This window comes from Bombus pascuorum, chromosome 14 (genome assembly GCF_905332965.1).
Source record: "Bombus pascuorum chromosome 14, iyBomPasc1.1, whole genome shotgun sequence".
NCBI classification, from domain to species: domain Eukaryota; kingdom Metazoa; phylum Arthropoda; class Insecta; order Hymenoptera; family Apidae; genus Bombus; species Bombus pascuorum.
The window spans coordinates 958,756-982,673 of NC_083501.1; the positions used below are offsets into that span (position 1 = coordinate 958,756).

The following is a 23,918-nucleotide window of genomic DNA, read 5'->3' on the forward strand; positions in this document are numbered from 1 at the left end:
TACAACGACGATGTAGAAACCCATTCACGAAGACATTTCTATACTTTGTATCGTTAGGAACGGTCAAGTTTTCTATTTTTAAACTTTGAATCTTAGTGTAATATCGTGGTATTTTGTAACAATCGAACGTTGCAAAAGGAAAACGTGTTACTTTCGCGTTCGTTAATTTTCTACTTTTCATATTACTTGCTGTGTAAAAGCAACTTCTCGTATTTTCTATCATCAGAGATCTTCTTATATTCTTATCCTTTAATTGAATTTTATACGATTAACGCGATACTTCCAACGTTTCAATAATACGGTAAAATTATTTTTTTTTTTTTTTTTGCTTTTCATAGGCGACTGAAATTCGATCGTTACCAAGTATGAAATACGCAGGAAGACTAATCGCAAGCACAGCTGCGATATCAAAGCCGACACGAAGCCTATCTCGAATGATTCCGGAAGCATTCAAAGTCCTTTGTTTATCCTGAGTAAGGTTCGTCAAGGATTTTTAAGGTATCATCACTTTTCTCTTTTTTTTCTTTTTTCTTTTTGAAGAACATTTATTGGATAAACACCTGGACAAAAATTTAAACAAGATTCATCTAGAATATTCTTAATTCTGTAAAAATAATACTTAACTACAAGTGTCTAGTATCTTTTATTCCGACGACAATCGAGGTCTTACGTAAAACGGTAACATTTATAGGGATTTTTTAAGTACATCGAACGTATGCAATTCACAGTGGATGGATGTTTCTGTATATTTCGGTATGAACGATAGCCTTATTTAAATGCATAATCGCAAATGGATATGAAAAAAGGGATACAGAGCTGGGTAAATTCTATTTGCCAGCGGAACGACAAACCGTTTCACTGTTCCATCTCGCAATAACTTGTAAACCTAGATAAAATACCAGTTTATTTGAAACAACGTTAACAAGTCTACTAATTTATAGAATTTCCTATTCGTGCAACGAATAAAATTTATTTATATAAATAAAGTAAGGATTACACGATACATTCGTAGGTCTAAAAATGCTTTATTTTGGAAAATTGTCGCAAGAACTGTTCGTTTATTATTCGAAATCGTCAAAGATAAATTATTCGCCAGACATTAATTTTTAAAATAACTTCGTTTATGTTGTTGTTATTGAAATTTACATCTATTACATAATATATTGTATGAACTTTACTTATTACGATGGAAATTATTTAATAATGACTCTCCGCTACTCATCATTTTCAATATTATTTATTGAACAAATCTATGTACACTATATGAACCTTCTAATAAAGCATTTTCAAATCCATGCGTATAAATCTCGAAACACTCGTTACTCGATCGTTTCAAACACATTTTATTCGTACAAACGTCTTAACCACCAAGCCGAGCCAAACATCGCCATACAAAAATAATCGGTATCGTTTAAATAAAATATTTGAAAATCGGTCGCTTAAATAACATGTTCTCTGTTTTAGGTGAATTTCGTAATTATTCTTAAATAATTGCGCTTCGACTTATTCAAAGATGAATATGACTCTTCTCCGAATTATTTCATTATACGTTGTTCCATCTTCTGTTTGAGTAAATGTTTTCTAGAGTAATTTTTCGCATAATTTCTGATTCTATTACGTAAATTGTACCGAAGACACAAACTTCTTCGCACACGCTTATTAATCAAGTATACAATCAAAAGGAGGACTTGAAACGAGGAAAGCAAGATGCTGTTTATTTCGTGAAATAGTCTAAATTTATTTAAATTACTCCTTAGTACGTTCGAAAACGTTAATTAAAATGAAAAAGTATTCTCTCGGCATAAGGTAAAATCCATTTTCACGAAAACAAAGTTCAAACGAAAACAATTAATTAAAATTGACGCATCGCCTCAAGTTATGCTCCTTTATTTCCGTTTCAAATAACATTTGCCCAACTTTGACACGAACGCCGCTCTTCCATTCCATTCGACCATCGTCTAAACGATGCAACGATCTACCCAGCTCTGTGGTTACTTTTTACTCTTATAACATCAATCAAATGAAAAACCACCACCGATATTATCAGACGAAAAGAAAGAGAATTCGATAGGTAGATGAGGAAAATGTAACACAAAGCCTGAACAAGATGTAAGAGACGAAGTACTCGTTTAAGATACGTTGAAACTTTCAAACGTGTCTTTATTGTTGCGTTATCGATATACTTCGTCTGACAATAAAACTCTGCGACATCGAATTAGAGCTACATTGCCATAAACGTCGGCGACACCATTCAAATGGATCGTCGAGCGAGATATCCTTCGCGAAGACTCCTATTGCGACGAATCCTCCTCGTCTTCGGGCATCCTCTTGCCAAGGCCAAAGTGATATCTTTGGCTCATCAAATCGTTCGGTCTCTTTGGTCCTATCGGCTGTCCGTTGTTGGGATGAGCCGCCCTCTTACCCAATCCAAAGCTATAGGGCCTGCTACGTTTCGCCTCTAAAAGATCGTCGAAATTCTCTTGCGAATGATAAGCGAGATTATCCATAGGCAGATAGTCCATGTTTAATCTGGCAGGGTAGTCCGAGTTATCGTTTCGTTTCCCTAGACCGAAACTGTATTGCCTGCGTTTACCAAGACCGAACGAGTAGTCGCGTCCTCTCTGCAATTATGGAATTTAATTATTTCGTAGAATCGCATATTAGAAGAATGGATGCGTTGGCTATATCGAGAGAAGGAGGGCTATTGTACGATTTGCGCACGTTTGTAATATTTTTCTTTTCGAAAGGAAGCTTCTATCGTGGAAAAGTTTCATTAGAGAAATCTGTTGTTTCGTAATATGTAAAAGAATCTTCTTCTTAGGTATGTTCCTACCTTGTTATCGTTTGTGTCTATCCAACGTTTCCCAATACCAAAGTTGTACACTGGTAGCCTCTTATATTCGGAAACGTAAGTATAAGCTCTTTTCTCAGGCACGGAGTCGTCAAATTCCATAGAATTCAACATAGTATTATAATCACGAAGGTTCATCGAATAAGGCGGTGCTTCTTCCATCGCCAAAACTGTTCTTTCCACGATCCCGATCAAACAAAGGAAAGCTACGCTCCACGTTAACAAACTTGTCCTAATCTTCATTGTAAAGTTCTCGTTCCGTTTAATTCTGGCCTGAAAAACATAGAAATGCAATTCAATATTGTATTATCGGGGAAGAAGCCTGGGGAAAAGGAAAAGACCGGTGAACTACAGGTAGAAAATAATAGAAGCGATGACGGGCCGGAGAAGATGGGAAATCCCGATGGGCCATATACCCGTGGTCTTTTACGACGTTGGATAATTAAAAAAGATGTACTTGACATCCACATCTATGGAACACATGTGCACGCTAGGAATACCAAAATCGTGGTATAAAAGGCAGCCGTTGGTGAGTTGTTATTTACGACTGAATTGCAGTAGCGAGGAAACTGCGATTAGTTGTGGGTTAATCAATTGTAAGTCGTGGACCGTAAGTTGTGAGTCGTCGGTTGAGTCGAGTCGAGTTGAGAGCGAGTTGTGAGTTGTGAATTATCGATCGAGTTGTCTTAGTTATATCATATTACTGCATTAAGTTCACGTTAAATAACGTTATACGTATTCGCGATAAATAAATCTATAAAGATCGCTAATCCGTGATTTCTACAATATAATGTATAAATATATAGTTTAGTCAATAATTTATTAGTTTATAATCTCGCTTGATTGAATTTTTTATCGAAAGCCGTAGGATATATTTTTTGAACGTATGTAACCAACTATAGTAACATTTGTTGCCCAAATATCGTTTCATCGAAAGCCATTCGAATCACGAGGCAATCTGTTTCCTAATTTCGAATTGCGTTTCAAAATTCACAAATCATGAATAGCAAGTGACACGACACATTGCCTCGAAAATTGCTTTCCCATGTATCTAATTTGTTGAGGATTTCCACTTTCCTAGTCCGAATCCAGTTGCTGAAATTTCGTTGCCGATTCGATTTTATCCGAAAACTTTTCGTCATAATCACAACACGGATTCACATCGAAAATGCAAAACTGAAACTCTTAACGAGCTCACCGCGGAAAAGTTAAGTAATCGCATGGATGTTCGATATCCTCGTTTCCATTATTTATTTAATCAATTATATATTTCCCAATGTATTATTATAGCTAGCAGAAGAATTATTATATCTGCTTTAAATTAAACTTTCAAAGTTTGTTTGCTCGGAAGCATTGGGTTATAAAAATTTGGGAATTTCTAAGATTTTTTGGATAAATTGTTTCCTACATAGATTGGTATATTAACTTTCCAGGAGAAGATGAGTATTTTAAAGAAATATAAAGTTCAAATGTTTTCGCGCTATACTGGTTCGTAATATTTATACAGTACGATAGTTTTCAGTATATTCGTTTCGCGTGTCTGACCACTGTCAGTCCATTTCCATTTATATTCTTTTGCGAATTTCTTTACGTTCTTCGTTTCCACCATATTATTCCACTCCACGTATTACGTACTTTAAAAATACTTTGTTTTCAAAGATCTATTCTTCTACATATATTTCACAATCCCGTGTCGAGTAAAATTTATAAAGTAATACATTTTTCAAGTATTTTCAACTTACTTAATTTCCAAAGAGTCGTGTCTTTCGTAGAGAACCGAGACTTTAACGAAATAATTACTAAAGTTGTATTAAAATTGGACAAAATAGGATGTTCGATTTCCAAAAATGCACAGCCCAAATAAGTCAATTTTTAAATTTTTACTACTAAAAAACCGAACTGTCTTGGTTCTTTTAAGAACCAAAGACAAGACTGCAGTTCCAATAAATTTCTATTTTAACGATCGATCAAATTTTAACCGGGTAATTAATACAGGCTAGCAGATACTAAAACAATTTTTACGTCGACTGTTTCTTCTTTCTCTCTTTTTCTTTTTACAACAAACACGTGAGAAGAGGTAAAACTATCACGGTTTACGATGCACGATTCGCCCGAAAAATCCGACGCTACCAACGATTCTTTCGAGAGCCACGAACGATTGTAAATCCTGTAAATTGAACGAGATGAGCTCCGGGAACGCGTATTCTAGTTTCCCTGTGTTGGCCTTTCGTTTCACTCGGAATTGCCACTTTAAATCGAGGCCGATTTAATTTCCACGGGCATCTCACAGAAATGAAACGTCCTGGTAAATGTTAGGTAGGTACCACTGAAATTTTCACGAGCTTCGCGAGAAATCTTGCTTCTCGGCGTGCGAATCGATATTCTCAGAATTAATTTCACGAATCGGCCGGCTATAACGTACTGAGGTGTTAATAACCCTTTCGGGATGGTGTTTCTCTCTTAGAGAAAAGTTGTTTCGCGCGAAACAACGATACATTTCACTAAAGAAACGTCATTCTTAATATGGAGAAAGCTATCCTTTATAGGAAAGGTTCTCAAATTTTGCTACGTGACTATAAAATCGAAGAATGTGATCCGAAATTTTGAGAATCAACGGTGATGCAGTTGCGTTTTTAGAGAAAAGTTTTTAGTCGAAACAACGACTTATTAGTCTTTGCTACAGATATTTACTTTTTTCAATAATGACAATGAAAAAGAAATGGATCATAATATTATATTTGCAGTAGTATTCTTATATTCTTCGTAATAAATAAAAGAATAAGATATTCTTTATTTCCATTCCACGAAACGTAAAAATAAAGATGTACGATGGTCAACAAATTTATATTTATTTAATAGAACCATCGTTGTTGTGAAAATTCTTGACGTTTGATCATTTTTGTTAATCGTAATCAAGTACGAGCAAGAAATACCGATATCCAGTGGACTTCTATATCGAATATTGAACGGATAACCAATGATACGCGGTTTCAGTATGGTATAACAACACGTGTAATCGCTCATCCTAAATGCGACCACGAATTCCTAATGATTATCGGATTAACCGAGTTCCAATTCGCTTAAGCTCGATAGTGGCATCTCTCGTATCGAGGAGACGCGATTCAATATTCTAAAATACTAACATTCCCGTGCATTGCCTTGGAATTCTATCATAAAATTGGTAATTTTATTTTTGAAAAATCCTAGGACAAGTACTTAGAGAGAAAGTATTTTTCGTTGATTTTCCTTTTGTCTCCTGATAAAGTATTAATAACTACGATTACGTGTATTTTATAAATATTGTGTAAACATTTGAATAGCATTCACACGCTTGACATGGTACTTTTACTTTAGTTAGTATAGTTAATTGGTAAATAATTGAGAAGAAGTCCTCGTTGCGTGAGCGAGGAACTTTCCTAAAATAAATTTTTAATTAACAGCGAATTACGTTAATAATTTGAGGAGAACATTTTTCTCAAATGAATGGACATTTATAGAATAAATTCCTAAAAAGGAATATCTTTTGCGAGGTCATTGATACTCTGATAACAGAAAAGATTGACGTCTGATAAATCTTGTCGGCAGTATAAATCATAATGTCGTTGAATAAAATTTTGACAACTGGAAGAAAAATGTCACGTAGAGTAGACTTCTCCGAGTGGAGAAATTTTCTAACTAAAGCCATTGCAGATCGATAACAAAATTCCTGAATAGATCTTCGTAATTTACGTAAGGAAACTTTGCCAACAATTTCGGCAAAGAAATTTTTCAACGATTTCCTCGATTTAATAAAAATTCAAAGACCTAATCCTTTGATATTTCGATATTCGTGAACAGAATTTCCACAAATTAATAGAAATACAACTCTCTAGAAAACTTGGCAGGTATAATCAATGTAGTTGCATAGAAATTCGAGAGTAAACTCTGATAAACGAGAAACCCTATAAAATTGTCTGCATCGCAACAGGTGCCTCTCAACCAATGAATTTAGTTTTTAATTACAGCGACGCTCGTATTTTTATTGCACGAGAAATATCAATTCGCAGGACTTTCGTCTCGCCGAGTTAATTCGCCGGCGTAAATCTGCCTTTCCGATCTTCGCTGGATGAAGATGCATTAACACGCAAAAAAAAAAAAAAAAGAAAAAAAGGAAAAAGAGAGAGTAAAGAGGAAGAGAAGCGAGAAAAACGAAGAGGAATAGGAAGTTCCCATAAAATTGCAAATTGCTTTGAATAATCGTTTCGTCTCGGTTCATCAAAGTTCTTTTCTATGGCTTTTTCACGCGAATGTGATGAATTTCGGGTTACTGGACTGGCAAAAACGTTGAAAAGAGGGCGTGAAAGGAAGGCAAACGGGAAGATGGGTATGCCGAGATGTGATTTATCTGATTCGTTTGGGGACATCAATCACGTGTCTTGTATCGTGCTTCATATCGATTATCCAGCTGCTTTGAATCAGCCTGTTCCACGTGTTTGCTGCGTGCACTTTGAGAGATCTGGTATGTGTCCATTTTTTCCTGTTTTTATTAGGCTTTCCGTAAGCAATGTTGTGTGTTACGACAGGTATTTGTGCTTCTATTAATGCTCCTTTAGAAACGAACGATATTTCTTCCGTTCTGACTATCCTCTCCCGACACTGTGTACTGCGATAATTACATATTTCTGTCTTACATAATTCTTAATGTTTTTAATTTTTCTAATAATTATTTTTAACGGGTAAAACGAATCTCTATTTAAGTACCGATTCTTTAGTCGTCCAAAAATATAAATCTTCGCGTTATGTAGTTTGAGTTATTCGTAATTTCGAAATACACATTGCCAAAAATCTGGATACTTTGGAGCGGTAACGTAAAACGGGTTTGGTCGCGTCTTCCCGAGGAAACTTGTACCGATGATCTTCGGTGAAAAATTATTTCCTTTCCTACTATGGCGTTTCTTTAATCCTCGAAGAAACTCGTAAAAGGCTTTCGTAAATCTCGCTTACTCACAAGTTTTAAGCTAACGAGCTACGACGTCGTTAAGTGGTAATCTCCAAAGTGATAGAAGTGCAATTTTACAGTCACTCTCTTAATCTTCGAAAAAAGTTGGTAATTACATATTCCGTGGCATTAAAGTTTCTTTAAAAATTTTGAAATGAAGGTCAGAAGTTTCTTCTCGTTAATAAATTATCGAAAGGTACGATTATATTTGAAAGAGAAGAAAAAAGATATCGGACTGTGTTATTAAACGTTCGTGTGCATAATTGCGAACATATTTCTTCTTTCATAAAATCGAACTGGTATTTATTTTTCATTACTGCGTCTCTTATTCTGAAATGAACTATTCCAATAATGTATGAAAGAATAAACGACTTCTTGTTATAACACAGTTATTTGTCATGACAGATTTCTCTCTTAGTAACGTAGTAACTTATCGTTGGTGTAATAATTTCTCTTCTAAAGAGACTTCTAACTGCTTTCCATTATGCAAAGCAACGTACATTCGCGTACTGCTAAATGATACGGAATTTGATATACTTGCAGCTAATTAATTAGTACTATAATAATGTAAATACTATAATAGATACAATGGCGTACAAGTACCTTTTACAGACGCTTTACAGATTACAAAAATTTCAACCTTTTGTCAAAAAAGAACGACGACAAAATGTCCCTTGAAAGAATTAAAAATAAAAGTACAAGCATCGTTCCAATCGCCCCGAAACGCGATAGATGCTGCCTTGAATGACGAACAAAAATCAGAAATGAATATACCGAAATGAAAACACCGACTGGATACGTAAGAAAATCGCGTCAGGTAAAATCGTGTCAATTTCAAAAACGAATTACGAAAGTTCTTTCGAGTGCTGTCGTGTGACGTTTCCGGACCAATTTCCGCGTTTCGCCAGCAATTAAATATCGGATGGTGCAACGTAAGAGTTCAACTATATACCGGTTGTACGTGTTGAATGAAATGGACTATTATCAACGTATGCAGACATATGCAAACAAGTACGCGTCGCTGGATCGATAGCGCAGGAGTCGTACGGAATGTGTCTGACTCGACGACGAGCTTAATTCAATCGTCACTTGGGAAAGTTTCCGATGGACGACAGTTGGCAGGGCTGAAACGCCAGTGATTCGACTATGTTTCGAAAATCATTGGCAAATTCGTGAGTTTCTGATTGACATCTGTGTCAGAGATTGGAGACGTTACGCTGCCAAGTTGTAATTTTAATTGTTTCCCTCACATATTGCTATTATTGGTCATTGGCCATTTCTATATAGTTAACATACTTTCTTTTGTTACGAATTTATGGTTGTGTTCTAGTTGGTTGGTTAGATTCCTATGATTCAGTGTTAACTCGAACTTTTGGTAAATGAGAAATATTTGGTCTCTGTAAAAATTAAAAGAATTAAATATAAGGCTTCGTTTAAATCTAAAATACCTCTCTTTGAACTATTTCTGATAATGATGGTGTCAGCTGTTCGATGCTTGCGATTTTCGCGTCTTTTATTTTGTTAGCTTTTAATTCAGTTCGGTTATAGCGACTTGATTTCAATCGAATTTTTAATAATTCCGCGATATTTTTCTGTTCCTTATCATAGAAAATTATTATATTTCACGCATAGTGCTTTTATAGAAATTTCTGCGTACGTAGTTCTTCCTCGGATACAACTTCCTTACGTAAGAGAAAAATAACTCTGATCATTGCTCTGTTACGAAAAATCTGTTTTCAGGAAAACGCATGAAAAAGAAGCGCTTTACGTAATATATCGAACGTGATACTACGGAGATGGAACTTAAGAGATTGTTAATTATTTTATTTACTTTCGTTTACTTTACTTTGTTCTTTTTTTTTTTTTTACTTCGTCGCTCATTCATTAGCGATCTCATTTATATTACACCAATCGTAGTTTAACCGGATGCTTTGGAAAAGCACAGTGGAAGACTAGACGCAGGATCGCTTTTTAGTTCGCGACAGGAAGCCACCCCCTATGATATACTTGGTAACCGGAAATGCGATTAACGCGTGCTCCGTGGCAAACACATCGACGATTCGCTAATGAAATTTTAAGTTGTCTCCGATAGACCCTTGTTGATAGACTCCCACTTTCCTTCGCCCTCCTCATCCGATTTAATGAAATTGGTCCTGTTGACCAAATGGACGTACTATCCTGAGGGAATTCAAGATGCGATAGGGTAGGTCCTTTTTTAATGATGAGTTGTGGTTCTTTTTCTGTTTCTAAGATACGTACAACGTTATTATTATTTAGGAACTATCGTTTAATTTACGAAGAAATATAATTTCATTTCATTCAGATGAAATTATTATGATATAATTATGTTACAATATAAAAACTGCATCTTCGTGTTTATTCCTTTATCAACATTTTTCTAATATATCCTACTCGATCCCCTTAACGTTTTTACCTATCGCTAGATTCTCTAAGAATTTTCTTCTTTCACTGAATTTTTAAAAGCAATTTTTACGATCTTTCTAGAAGACAAGCGACGTAAAAACGGAAGGAATAGCCAGTCCATGAAGAATATACGAGAACTCGAGTAGGAAAAGCTTGAGACGCGTTATTGTTGCGATTATCATGGATCTCATCGACAGGCTTGTGAACAGGTACATACGTATGCGTGCTACCTCGCCCCGGAAACGAGATTATCCTCGCTTCTCGATATTTCTCCCTCGAGAGAGGGAAAACGCACCCCATGTCGTGAAATTAAGCCTTGTTAACTTGTCTTCCATATTCCACTGCTCTTTACGACACCGCACTAGCTTCCGGTACAGCAGAGAAGACTAAGTTCCACGAACTAATTCTAAAACAACGTAACAATTTCCGTTCCTTTAATTTTCTATGACAACATTTTTGATTCCTCGAACTTTCGATTGGAAGTTCCATTTCGTAAATTCCATAAATGGTTCGAACCATTTGTTTCTCGTATCTTTGTCGAATCGTTTCAATTTTTAATTCCTAAATTCTTCGTCGAAGCACGCGGAAGCAAAAATGTTATAGTTAGGTCACCTACGTTATTTGGATAGAATCGATGCGATGCAACTTACGTATCGAAGAGAAAAAAAGGCAGACGATCATCGCGTCTCTGTAAATTTGATTATTCCAACTATTTGATCGTAAATGCGCGAGTCACTGTATATGCAGCACATCGTACGGCACGATAACGAGAAAGAATAAAGACGGACAGCCGGAGCAAGTTGACGTAGATATCGAGACACGGTCAGTAAATTTTACGCGAAGCACGTCATGAAAGTAACGTAAAGAAAGTAGAAATACGGAAAAAAGAACGATACGACGATGAAACCGTGAAGCCGAGGAGTCGTAAAAATCGTAATGTCACGTTGCATCGAAAGGCGAATTTCACGCGCGGTGGATCATTATCAACGATGGCGTTGTCGATGAAAGTCATAGCAACCTTATTAACCGACCAAATATCGCTTCTTTCCGTACTTTTGTTCCTTTACTTTCTTTAAGGCGAAGTGTCAGCTTTCCAATTTTGTCTCGGCGATGGGATACTGTAATCTACTGTTTAAAATTTATAGAGACAAATTACCATTTTAATTCATTTCTAGAAATAACAGGATTCGGAAAACTTCTTCGAGCTTGGGCGATTTCATGGTTTTTAGACAAAAACCAACAATCGTTGGGGCGATTTAACATTGAAAATTACAAGAAATTTTTGATAGCATCGACTAAAAAGAATCTTGTATTTTCTAAATACGAATTTATGCCTAGTGTCTGAATCTAAAGTTCTTTATGGTTGTTGTAGAAGAGACAGATTGGCCAATTGTTGTATTCGATATAACAATTTTCAATCTTTTATTTGTATTTTATGGTATTATTAATATTTGGAAGAATGGGAAATAAATTTCTTATATTAAATTTTGTGCTCTATAATATTGGAAATTGCGGGAACCTTCAAGTGATAACATCATCATCACCGATATAGTATTTACAAAACGTAATTTCATATGAAACTTTTACAAATGTTAAAATTTAGGACAATAGTTTGAAACAGTTACACCCTATCGTTGATATAATTTTTCTAATGTTTTATTTAGATAGTATAACGATTCTATAAGTATTAATATTTGAAAGGGTGCAAGGTAAATATTATAATAATTAGAAGGACACTTCTAATAACCAGAGTTTCATCTAAGTTGCAGATTATACTATTTTAAAGGAAATTACTATTGAAAGTTTCGTCAAAGTTCCAAAATGAGATACTACGAGTAGTCGCCTTACCACGACCATCGCTTTCGCTAGTTTCCTTTCTTGATGCGTCTGATGGAAATACAATACAAAGAACCGTTACATTATGGCAGAGAATTTCCAAGTTGTGGCACAGTTCGAACACAAGACGAGATGGTAAAGCATGGTTTCGTATTCGAAACTGTTAGATACCCGTGTTTGTGGTCATAAATCGTGTCATCGAATTGGGTCAAGCTTTCCGTTTAACGTATATTTATAGAGAGAGATCAGCCATAAGAACGTAGAATATTAATAAATTGCTGGTAATCCTACGCGATAATACGATTTATTGGACGAGAGAAAAGGGAAAGACTCTTTTACATTAAAAATTATTTGCGGAAATTATTAAAATATTATCCCACTCGTACGCACGATCTTTATCAGTGAAATTGATGAAACGTCTTACACTGGATCATAATTTTTCTTACTTTTAGTATTATAAATTTTAATATTATAAATTTAATACTTAAATATCGAAATAAAGATATTTAATTTGCCTTGCTTTTAATACTGGCAATTTGAAAATTTGATTACGAAAATAATTTAATAGACACGCAAAGCAAAAGTCTAATTGTAAGAAATATATCTGGAGAAGACCGAGGAAATTTGTACAATTTTCAGTATGATAAATTTAAATTCAATTAGACGTCACTGAATCGACATAGAGAATGCAAAATTTTAATAGTTGGGGATGATATTGAATAATATTGGAAGATCTAAGTAATATAGGTCGACGATCGCTGCTAGTGAAGTTGCTCAATGTCGTGAAACAAATTCTATCTAATCTTTCTCAATCCTAATACCTCAAGGTTTAAGTAGTATGGGTCAAGGATCGGAGCTACCGAAGTTAGCCAATGTTACGAAGCCAATTCTACTTAATCTTTTCTAAAGAACTAAAAGATCGCTGAATAAATACAAACAGAAACCAGGAATTATATCTTCCGAAATGATCGGTAGAATGAGGTATAATTAAAAGAATTAATTACATATCATTGTAAAAATTCCGTTTCGTCTAGCAAATTAACGCGAAAAATAAATCGATTGCTTATTCCAAAATAATCGATTGAATTTTATAATCTGCCACCTGAAAAATACATAAATTGACAACATATCGCTAAACCAATTCGAGAGATCCAAACAATTATTCACCTGAAAGCTGCGATTAATAATTTCTATTTGCAATAAAATCAGTTCACAACGTTGAATTAAAATCTAGAAAAAGATGGCTAGACTGACAAATCACCGAGTAGACTCTCAAAATCTGCGAATTATTAGTCGCGAAAAATAAAACGATTGCTTATTCCAAAATAATCGATTGAATTTTATAATCTGCCACCTGAAAAATACATAAATTGACAACATATCGCTAAACCAATTCGAGAGATCCAAACAATTATTCACCTGAAAGCTGCGATTAATAATTTCTATTTGCAATAAAATCAGTTCACAACGTTGAATTAAAATCTAGAAAAAGATGGCTAGACCGACGGAAATCACCGAGTAAACTCTCAAAATCTGCGAATTATTCGTCGCGAAATGAACAGCGATTCTTGCTACTTAAGCGATCGCGAGAACGGAGCAATTTACGTAGTTACCAAAGAGCAACACATATTAAAGCAGAAAGCCATGCAGCACCAAACAGAGAATTATTATTAAACGACTGGTAGTAAACTGAAAAGTTGTCGTGAGCTAGTGGTTCGTCATGGCAGGCTGATTAGCCCACTTTCGGATTTCATACGCGCGAGATAAGCAATAACTGTGCATTGCACGCTGCTTGTAAGCTACAAAAGATTCGCTAATAACGCTGTTTTAATAACCTCGCCTGATCCGTGCTTTTCCTTTCTACTCCACCCACTGCTCTCGTTTTCTCGTCGTTTGGGGCACAATGTTCATGGAAACGCGTGAAAACGATCGTATTACAAGGATGTCATAACAGAAATTAGGAGATAAAGAAATTCTAAATTGAAGTAGCAAGTAGCAATTGATATTGATCGACGCATAGACATAAAGTATTTTACGTGTTTTTCCGATATACGACCATTTTATATTCTACATGATCTATTTTATGTTCTGTTATTTTCTAGTTTACGATCATTTTATGATAATAATAAGTGTTTGTAATAAGTGTTTATGTACGGTCGTCGATATTTGTCGAAGCGTTGTATTGTCGTGATGGAAGAAAACTTATCTTCGTGGTTGTATTATTTTGATGAAAGTGATCTTGCGGATACAAATTAGACATTAGTAAAATGTTTAATTTCTAAAAATTTTTTAATATGTTTAATAGGAACAAAAGGATTAAAATATACGTAATCGATATATAGATGCACATATAGATAGATAGATATAGTATATAAATATTTCGAATATGCATAATTGCAGTATAGAAATTTAGAGTATAGATATCTTTATCGTTGACAGTTCAGGTAATTACATTTAGAAAAAGATTGTATTGCTTAATACTAGCCTAGGAATTTATGAAGTCAATAAAAAATATTAAATAAATTACAACTCGTAGAAAATTCTCCAAAACTATTTAAATTATTAATAGGACAAGATAAAAAGCAAACGAGTAAATATTCTTACGGTTTAAGACATTTTTAAACAATTGCAAAACCTACAAACGCGTTCCTGTACTAGCATTGACCTGTACCAGCTGCGATCGTTGACTTATACTACTTAAATATTCCAATATTTCCGAATTCATCGAATGTTCTCACAAAAGGTTGTAAATTATCTCGAAGAAAATAAGAAAAGGAAAGAATTTGACTCTGGTAAACTCTCCGTCGCTCTAATATTTTTCGATCGTGTCACAAACTCTCTCCACGTCGCGATAGATCGATCGTAACAATTTGCACGGACTTGTAAAAGATTCGCGCCAGGATCACGAAATAAATCCGTTTTCTAGATCTGTAACACAATTTGCAGCGAGTAAAAAGACATTCGCTGTATACTTCTATCACGTACGATCAAAGTTTCGACCAATATTCTCTCAGAATCTTAACAACTCGGACAGCGCGAAAACTTCACCTCCGAGTATTCGATTATTCCGTGGCCTCGAAAGAAGAGGCGATTGCTTCCATGGAACGAAAGTTTCGATATCAATTTTATCGAACCAGTGACGCCCGTAGATAACTACGAAGATATTACCAGCAACTCGAAGTTTTAGTCTCGTCGTCGAGATAATTAAAAAATCTTACTTTAATCAAGGAGTTACTCGATACTCGTGCCGAACGCTGCTAATGAATTTCCGATCCTTTTATTTTAAATTCTGTTTGAAACACGAGTTATGGCGAAAGTTTGAGTGATATTCGAAATAACGATCTTGTGAAATCTTCAAGATCTATATGATACTTTGCGATCTAAAAGGTTGGTGTAAAAATTTTACGTTTAGAAGTCTATTGTTAGAAATTAGTGTATTTTGTTTCATTTTTTTAAACAGAGGAACATCCTTCGGGCTTATCGAATTGACGTAGAGCTAAACAGTTTGATGGGAGTAACGATTCATTATCAAAGGATATTTATTAAAGAAAGATCCTGTGCATATTAATTGGACCATTTATGGGAACGTAAGTGTCTGGAAATAACGGAGGAATGATAAAAATGTTGTCGCTGACTTGAGAGAATTTTCTTGACTACTTTCCTTTATTTTTTAAATAAAGAATTATCTACTATTTTTGCTTACGTAGTATTACGCTATGTTTTTATCGTTATTTATTTTTTATTTATATATTTCTAATTAGTAACAGGAGTGGTGTGTTTTCAGTAAAATTGTTCGAATCGAAGCGACACATCCGTGTGACATTTCCGAATCAATTTAACAGCTTCCGATGACCCAGCGCGGTTAAAAACATGTCACCGTAAAACTTTCCGACGGTTCGAATAGTTATTCGAACGAAATCGTAGTTTCCAATTCTACGATATTCGTTAGGTAATTCTTTTAATCGCAAGCTTTAACTTTTCAGCGTGAAATTCTTCCTCCATATAGTGTCATAAAATTTATTAATGATAGATGTTCCTCTTGAAAGATTTCTGAACTTTTAAATGGCTTTTAAACTTAAGTATTACACCGTGAACTTATTTAAAAAACCTATCAAGTGACTTCAGAAAAATTATCGCGCAAGAAAACCATTTAAATTATACTTCTCCGTAAAAATTTTAAAGCGATTTCATTATTTCTGATCTCATATATAAGAATAATAATTATATACCATTGCAGTTTAGGAATGTTGATGGTCGATTTATTTGTGCAAATGATTTGATTAATTTGTATAAATTGTTAAGGTTATTCGGTGTAAGTGAAATTAAAGAAACGCGTGGGTAAATTGTAAGGTATTGTAAATATATATACATTGTGAATATTAAAGTACAAAGTGTGCAATACAATGTAAGCTGGTCCAGATCCTCACGCTAGCAATGTTACCCTGAGAATAAAAGAACCCCGAAACCAACGTCGCACGTGTACCGCTTATGGTCTGTCATCGACGCATTCTTTTGTCTATGCGCTATCGATAACCTCAGCGCTTGAGAAAACCGAAGACCAGATGTAGAGTTTTCTTAGAAGTGGCGATCACTTCAACATAAATAATTAAGTAAATAAGTAGATATATTTCATAGCAACAACTACGAGAATACAGTAATTGAGAATGAAAATCAAAACGAGAAGCGCGATAACGGTTTTAAAAAAATGTATGTGCCTCTCTTGTCCGGTTTCTATGGTAATCTATATTTCAATTGCATCGGAATAAAATGGTTTTCCTTTTTCGTATACCAGAATAATCCCACATACGGTGTATATTCAGTAGTAATTATTCGAACGATAGAAATTTCGTATTTAATTTTACCGTGATTATAAAAGCTGTTATTTGTCTGAAAATACACTATACGCGTTATTCACGTTATCTAAATAATGTTTTAAAACGAAAACTCTTTGTTGCTGATTTCGGAAGGTACGCCCAACGACATTCGTATCTTTTTAATTTCTTTTTTTTTAATTTATTCTTTTAAAAAAGATTTTTAAAGTCTGTATTTTTTATTAAAATTCTACACGTACTCTTGTTATCCCTAATGCACACGATTCTCCACTGACAGGCTGCGAATGTTTATGCAAATAAATATACAAATAAATATGCCAACATATACAAAATATCTATACATAATACGAAAAAATCGCAAAAATGATTAAAGTAAAGTATTGTTTCCATTATTTAAAAGATAAAAGAGATGTTGACATTTAAATACCATTTCTTTATTTACATTTGTGAAAATTGAAATTTTTATAGTATATCCATCGGGACAATAAATGTTAATTTTATTTTACGTTTGTCGCAGCTAATTGAAGCAAGATCAAGCGATTGTTTATGTCATTAGGATAATCAACTACAGTAGTCCATGTCTCTTCTCATTATCGAATAATTCGTTTTTAAACTCGCTATTTTCCCTGAGCAATTAATCAAGTTACTTCGACATTGGCTGGAAAAAAGTAGGGTGATCCTGTTTCTTATTACGTTTTTATTCAAGCCCTCATCAATGCTTGATCACATCGGCACAAAGCTCGAATTTAACGTCGTTACACGTTACTAACGGGTGTCACGAAAGAAGAGATATTTTTTTGTTGTATCGTCATTTGTCTTTTGCGGCTACATCAATCATTAGTTAACATTTGTATATCGTGGATCATACAATGTTATCATGCATCGTTCTTGACGCCTCCACAGCCTGTCGCTATAGCGAAAATTTATTATCCAAGTCAGTCATCTGTTATGTAAACGCAAAGTGGGCTATGAGAAATTATTATTCGTAAACACGTCGCGAGCAAATCGATCATTCCTCGCATAATTAAAAATTTTGAAACTCTTTTTACCTTTTACTGTGACTGACGGGTCAAAGGGATGTCATATCCCATTAATAAACCATTAATAACGTAAAGATATATATTTTTTTTAAATGTAAATACTTGCAATACATCTAAAAATAATTTACAAATAACAAATTCTAGCTCTTCTTGTATGGCACCCTATAGTTAGGAAATACTATCTGCGTGATGCAAAAGAATAGTGAAATAATTACGAACGCGAGCACCAACGTTTTCGAGTTGACGAACGATTTGCCCAACGATCGGCCAATTGTTTTCGTACAAGGCAGAGAAATGTTTGCTATGTTTGAAGACAATGTTTTCGCGTGATAAACACGCAAACAGGGGGAAATGCCCTGGCGATAAATAATAAACGAAGGATCATTTTCAAGCTACGATTGAAATATCTTTTAGGGGGAAAAAAGTGTCTTGTTATTCAGATGGAAAAGTAACATTTGACATTTCACCCCAACTGGTTCATATCTCATAAGCTAGTTCCGAAACTTGTTGTAATTTGTACAATGATTTTAATAAATCTTAATAACTTCTTAAGCGATAGTTATTGCATCGTAAATAATTAAATATGTGTTTTTACAATCCATTGAACATTTAGAAAATATCGATTCCTATAATATTACATGTATCCTTGGCTGTTTACGAAAGTTCATAAATTTATCATCCAGTTTAGGAGACTTATACCTCCGAGTCTGACACTTAACTATCTTATCCAACAAATGATATTAAAATTACGAAATCAACAAGAAAAAAAAAATATATATATATAATTTGTATGGAATGTAACACAATTAAAATAACAAAATTTCATTTGAATGTCTTCGTAGGTAAATCCTCTTTGTGATCATGTAAAATTATTATTTCTCGGTAATTTAATATTACTTTATTATATGTGGAATTTTAAACAAAACGGGTTAATTACTCCAGTCCCAGAAAATTATCACGATCGATCATTTATCTTTTGTACCTCCACGGTATATTCAATGTTTTGATGAAAAGTATTTCTCTGATTACGAAGCTAGTAACAAAAATTAAATTGTTAAATGGCCGAAAATGTGGTACTTATTAGAATACGCATGTAAATTGAAGAAAGGATTCTACGGAGGTTGAAATTCTCCAAGTGCTAGTCTTAATAAGAAATTCCTTCGCAGAAGTTTCGCGCCCCGTCGTAATTCAGTAATCTGATGAATCTTGACGCACAGAATAATAAGGTTTTCCATTAAAAGAATAATCTTTGTTGAAGTATCCTACGTTAAATCAAACCAGCTATATTTCATATGGCTATAATCGATTCAGTTACAAACGACGAGAGAAAGAACCAGTTGCCGTAAATCGCACCAGAGGAGAAGAGAAAGATTAAAATTACAATTTCTAATTTTTTCTTTGAAAACAGTGGTTAATTGTTTTCGCCGAATGTCCTCGTTTCTTTCATAAAAAGCACAACGAGTTGTCATTTTGATTTCTTCGTCGAAAAAAGCAAACTGCTAACATTACTTTTATACTATGCGATTTGTCACCGATGGGTACGTCCTTGCAAAACTTTTCTGTCGTCTCTTTTTACAACTGTACTTTTAGAGTTCTTCCGGACTATCTCTGACGTTTACCATGACCAGAGACATTTCGAGTCGGACACTGCTTCTCATTCCAGCACTCCGTCCTCATCTTTCCTAACTTTTTCTACGGTTCTAATTTCTCTGTCCACTTTCCCCCATGTTTCTTTTCTTCTTCCAACGACTTTTTCCCCAATGGTACTGATGGTAGAAATTGACTCGACTTTTATCTAGACGCTGCTTCCAAGATACACGACGATTAACAGAGTGAAAATATAGCGATACGATATAATTTAATATTTTTAATGTCAGTGTAATAAGCTCGTTCGCGTTTCTTTAGGAGAGCATCAAAGTTTAATTATTAATTATATCGAGAACTATAACTTGATATATTAAGAGATGATTAGATATTTGAATTTAATTAATTTTACGAAAAATTAATAAGAAAGTATGAACGTTCAAAGAGGAAAATGAAATATCGTAAACATTATATAAATTCGAATTTAATACACTGAGGAATTATCGAAAAGTTGAATTTAATTTTATAAACGATCTATTGAATTCCTGCCTAACGCTGCTTTCATTAATATTTCAAGAACATGCTTAAAACATAGTTTCTTCTTTCGAGCAACAGGTGAGCGTTTTGTTGGTCTCATGAATAAAAAATCGCCCCTTCCCTCCTTTTCTGCCCCTGGCTGATCGATGTTACGGTTTCACCCCTTAATTTGCGAAGTCAGAGGTGACTAACAACTAGGTACTTAAAATTTCTGTATCCTTCTATGTCCTTCGTGATACAAACCACTAATGAAATTTATCGTATAAAACGTAGAGCAGACAAATTCAAGTTAGATAAACCACATGATCTAAATTTAATCTAAACGAACTACACCGGATAATATTCCGGTTTTCAATTTTCAATATTTCACTTTAACCCTTCGCTCTATTCTATCGTGAATTAATAAAATCACAAACAATTTCAGTAGTAAATTTCAAAAATTTTCAAACAAAATATCTCGAGTTATGCAGAAATTGGAAATCTGATCGTCCTTGAACAATTCTCTATAAATTTTCTATAAATTCGCCACGTTATTGGCATAGTAAGATAATTCTAGCGAATGTCACACGAAATTACAGATATCAAAAGGGAGAGATTTTCGCTTCTTGTACTGTACTGCGTTTAAAACGATTAGTTTCCGCTTTGCTCTATAATCCTGCAAATTACGAATCGTCAAATTTCTCAAGAGATGTCGTTCGCGGAGTAAGCGTCTGCATTAACCAAATTGGATGAACGTTTCAAAAATGTTGTAAGAACACTTCAATTGCAATTGCGTCAGACAGGTCCAATATCTCAACGTTAGTATTCGACTGGAACAACGTCGTGTTAAGCAAGGAATATCCCTTTTATAACATCGCGCTCGATTTATTACATGGGGATCCTAATTGTGTGGAACGGTATGGAAGCATCCATCCCATGGAATCCAATTACGCTCGAGTTTTTTCCAGAGAGAACTGGTCGATTTTTGGTGCAACAAACTTCTAGATAGAAGATTAAAATTTCCTTCTATTCTCTTACATTCGCGTTATTTCTATTCGGAGCAGGAAATACTCTTCCTTTCTGTGGTTCTTTTGTTTCTTGTTATACTTAATTTTATATCTGTTCGTGCCCATAACAACTCGAAATTATCGTTTAATTTTTATCGCGCTCAAAACGAAGTCCAAATCTTCATTATGATAATCTTCAATTAGAAACGATCAATTAGATACCTACGTTGTATTTTATACAGTTGCATTCTAAGAGAATGAAACTACCCCTCTGAGTTTACAAGAAAGAATTTCAGACCTCTCAAAATTCGGTACTATCACTTTTCTATAAGGAACTATCGTCTAAATCGTTCACAAAGGACTTTTTCCACGTCCTGTTAAATATTATCTTGACATCGACCGATACATCGTTGGATCTGTACTTGAACTCTATTTCTCGGTAATTATTTTTCACAAGGTTCGCAATTTCCTTCGGAAGTACGAAACGAAATTTTATCCTAGAAATCTAAAAATTGCGTTCTATGTTTGAGATGTATTTCAAATACGGCACTAAAATACAAACCAAACCAATAGAAACTATAGTTCGTACTTTTTGTCAAACCATCCCTCTAATCTACAAACAAAATTCTAAGCTCTTCAAAATTGACAATTTCTACTTTTCAAGATCGAAAGCAACGAGCTACCTTAAATATCTTTGTATCAAAATCTTCACACGAAAATCGTATCACTTTTCACAGTTTTCCACCTAATCACATCACTACACCTCCTATAAATCTTCAAATAGTCATTACGAAGCGTTAAGAAACAAAATTTTATATACAACTTCAAAATCATCTTACAGATGAAACGAAATACTATCAATAGAAACTATACTTCCTATTTCTCGATTATCACATTTTGTTACATGCACATTTGTATTTAGCTTTTCAACCCAAACCCATGGGACGAAATTCTAATTTTTCAAAACTGTCTCTTCCTACTAATTTCGAACAAAATATCATCGAGCCACCTTAGACGTCATAGCCGAAGCCAACCATCGCCAGTTTCTCCAATTCTTTCTCATAAAATTCAAACACTACATATATATGAATGAACTCTTACAAAATCTTTTCACTTTTTCTCGAAAAATTCAACTTCTACAATTATATACTAACGCACGGCTTACACGAATTCTCAGGAAATAATACCAACTTGTCGCATAAACTTCAATTCCTATTAACTCTATCGATTCACAAAGAATCCTATCAATCTTCTCTCGCAAAATCAAACCTATTCCTGTTCGTAGTTCGTACGCGTTATTTTCAAGAAACAACCCAACACCAATGTTTCCTTACAAAGTTCAATCGCTATAACTATTCACAGTTGATGCGTCGTAGGAATTCTCCAAAAAATCTTTCCACCGAACGAAATAGAAAAATAGTAAGAAAAATACACGGATAGCCGCGATATCAAAGAAACGATCAGCTCACCTGTTGCTATAGAAGCGAAGTAGACGATGTATCGAGGTGGATGTTCCCTTGGGAGTCGAAACCGTAGCTCAGTTTCCGTTTCACGTGGTTCACAATCGTAGGTAAGGTGTTCGAGGTTGAGTGTACTATGCCAGGCGCCGCGAGTTTGCTGTCTACACGAGATATGCCGATCAGGGCATCGCGACGCCACCCTTTATACGCGTGTAAGCCGCCTGTGTGCCGTGGGCCGCGCGTGTCGACTACCCCTCTGCTCTTCTCAATCTCCGTCTCTCTCTGTCCAACCCTGATCGCGGTATAGTCGTCTTTTTCGCACACACCGTGTGCGCATACGCGCGCTCCTCGCGATCGGCATTCAATTCTCTTCTTCGCGAGCTGCCTTCGAAGTCGGTCTGATAAAATACGCGTGAACAATTTAATTCGGTTCTATTTAATTCATTATATTTAATTTATTCCCTCGTTGTTCTTTGTTGCTTTGTTAAGGGTCGAGAATAGGTTTCTCTGGTCAAACGAATTTGACAATTTTCGTGAGATGGTTGATTTATGGTGAAACGTAGTACGTTTCGTTGTCGTGGGTTGTCTTCGAATTCGGCGTGGTAAAACGCGTGTGAATAATTCGGTTCTATTTCGTTTCTTTTATTTTGTATTATTTGTCGCACTTATTTTATTTCTCCTCCTTTTCATTGTGGTTAAACATGGCTTCGGAAATTGTTGTTTTATATGGAATTTTAATAGAACTATCAATACGCAGGAGGAGAATTAAGAATAGTAGAATTTTGATAGAATACATTTTGGAATCTTCGAAGTAAGAGAGTGTGGTAAAATACGCCTGAATAATCCGATTTTATCTTTCTGTTTGTTCGTTCTTTATTACGGTTATGCAGGATTTTAATGATGTTCTAAATGAATATTAAATGCTGATGTTTCAGCCATGTACGCATGACGGGTGAAATGGAGAAGTTGGTGAACTTAGGATCGTTAAAAGCCAAAGTTTTGTACGTGAACGTAACTTAATCTGTGAATCAACCCTTCCATATAGTTGTATTTTGCGATTGCTCTACTTTTCTAAGAACGAAATGGAGCATTTCTTGTGAATTTGAAGTTGCGTTTTTGGAAATGCTGCAGTTCTCTGCATTTTTATGCTTCTTTGTGGTTTGATAATTATTCGAAGGATAGGGCAGAAAATGTTGCAAATTTGCACTCGACCAAGGGAACGTAAAATTGCGTCGTGATCGACGATCAGTTCGAATTGCTTGTTACTGTTAAAGAAATGTTAATTTAGTGAAAAGGAGATGACTTTGTAACTTGTATTCCAAGGAACTTCAATTTTCTAAAATCATTCGCGACAGAATGGAGGATTTTTGTAAAAGATTTTCTAAAACTA

At 34.7% G+C, this 23,918-nt stretch overlaps 1 protein-coding gene across 1 annotated transcript; it reads right to left on the bottom strand.

Annotated features, from left to right (window-relative positions):
* Positions 1-624: 624 nt before the first annotated feature.
* On the bottom strand, positions 625-22,728 carry LOC132914187 (allatostatins). The gene is made up of 3 exons (XM_060973059.1): positions 22,538-22,728; positions 2,834-3,124; positions 625-2,621 (listed from the first exon to the last, which is right to left on the bottom strand). The coding sequence occupies exons 2-3, from the start codon at positions 3,092-3,094 to the stop codon at positions 2,292-2,294; spliced, it is 591 nt and encodes a 196-aa protein (XP_060829042.1). The 5' UTR covers positions 3,095-3,124; positions 22,538-22,728; the 3' UTR covers positions 625-2,291.
* Between the last annotated feature and the right edge of the window lie 1,190 nt (positions 22,729-23,918).

What these genes read in the sequence shown, in the direction of transcription:
- LOC132914187 (XM_060973059.1), bottom strand. Translation starts at nt 3,094, where the DNA reads ATGAAGATTAGGACAAGTTTGTTAACGTGGAGCGTAGCTTTCCTTTGT. An exon ending in TAGACACAAACGATAACAAG is followed by an intron (nt 2,622 to 2,833) that starts GTAGGAACATAC and finishes CCATAATTGCAG; the next exon opens with AGAGGACGCGACTACTCGTT.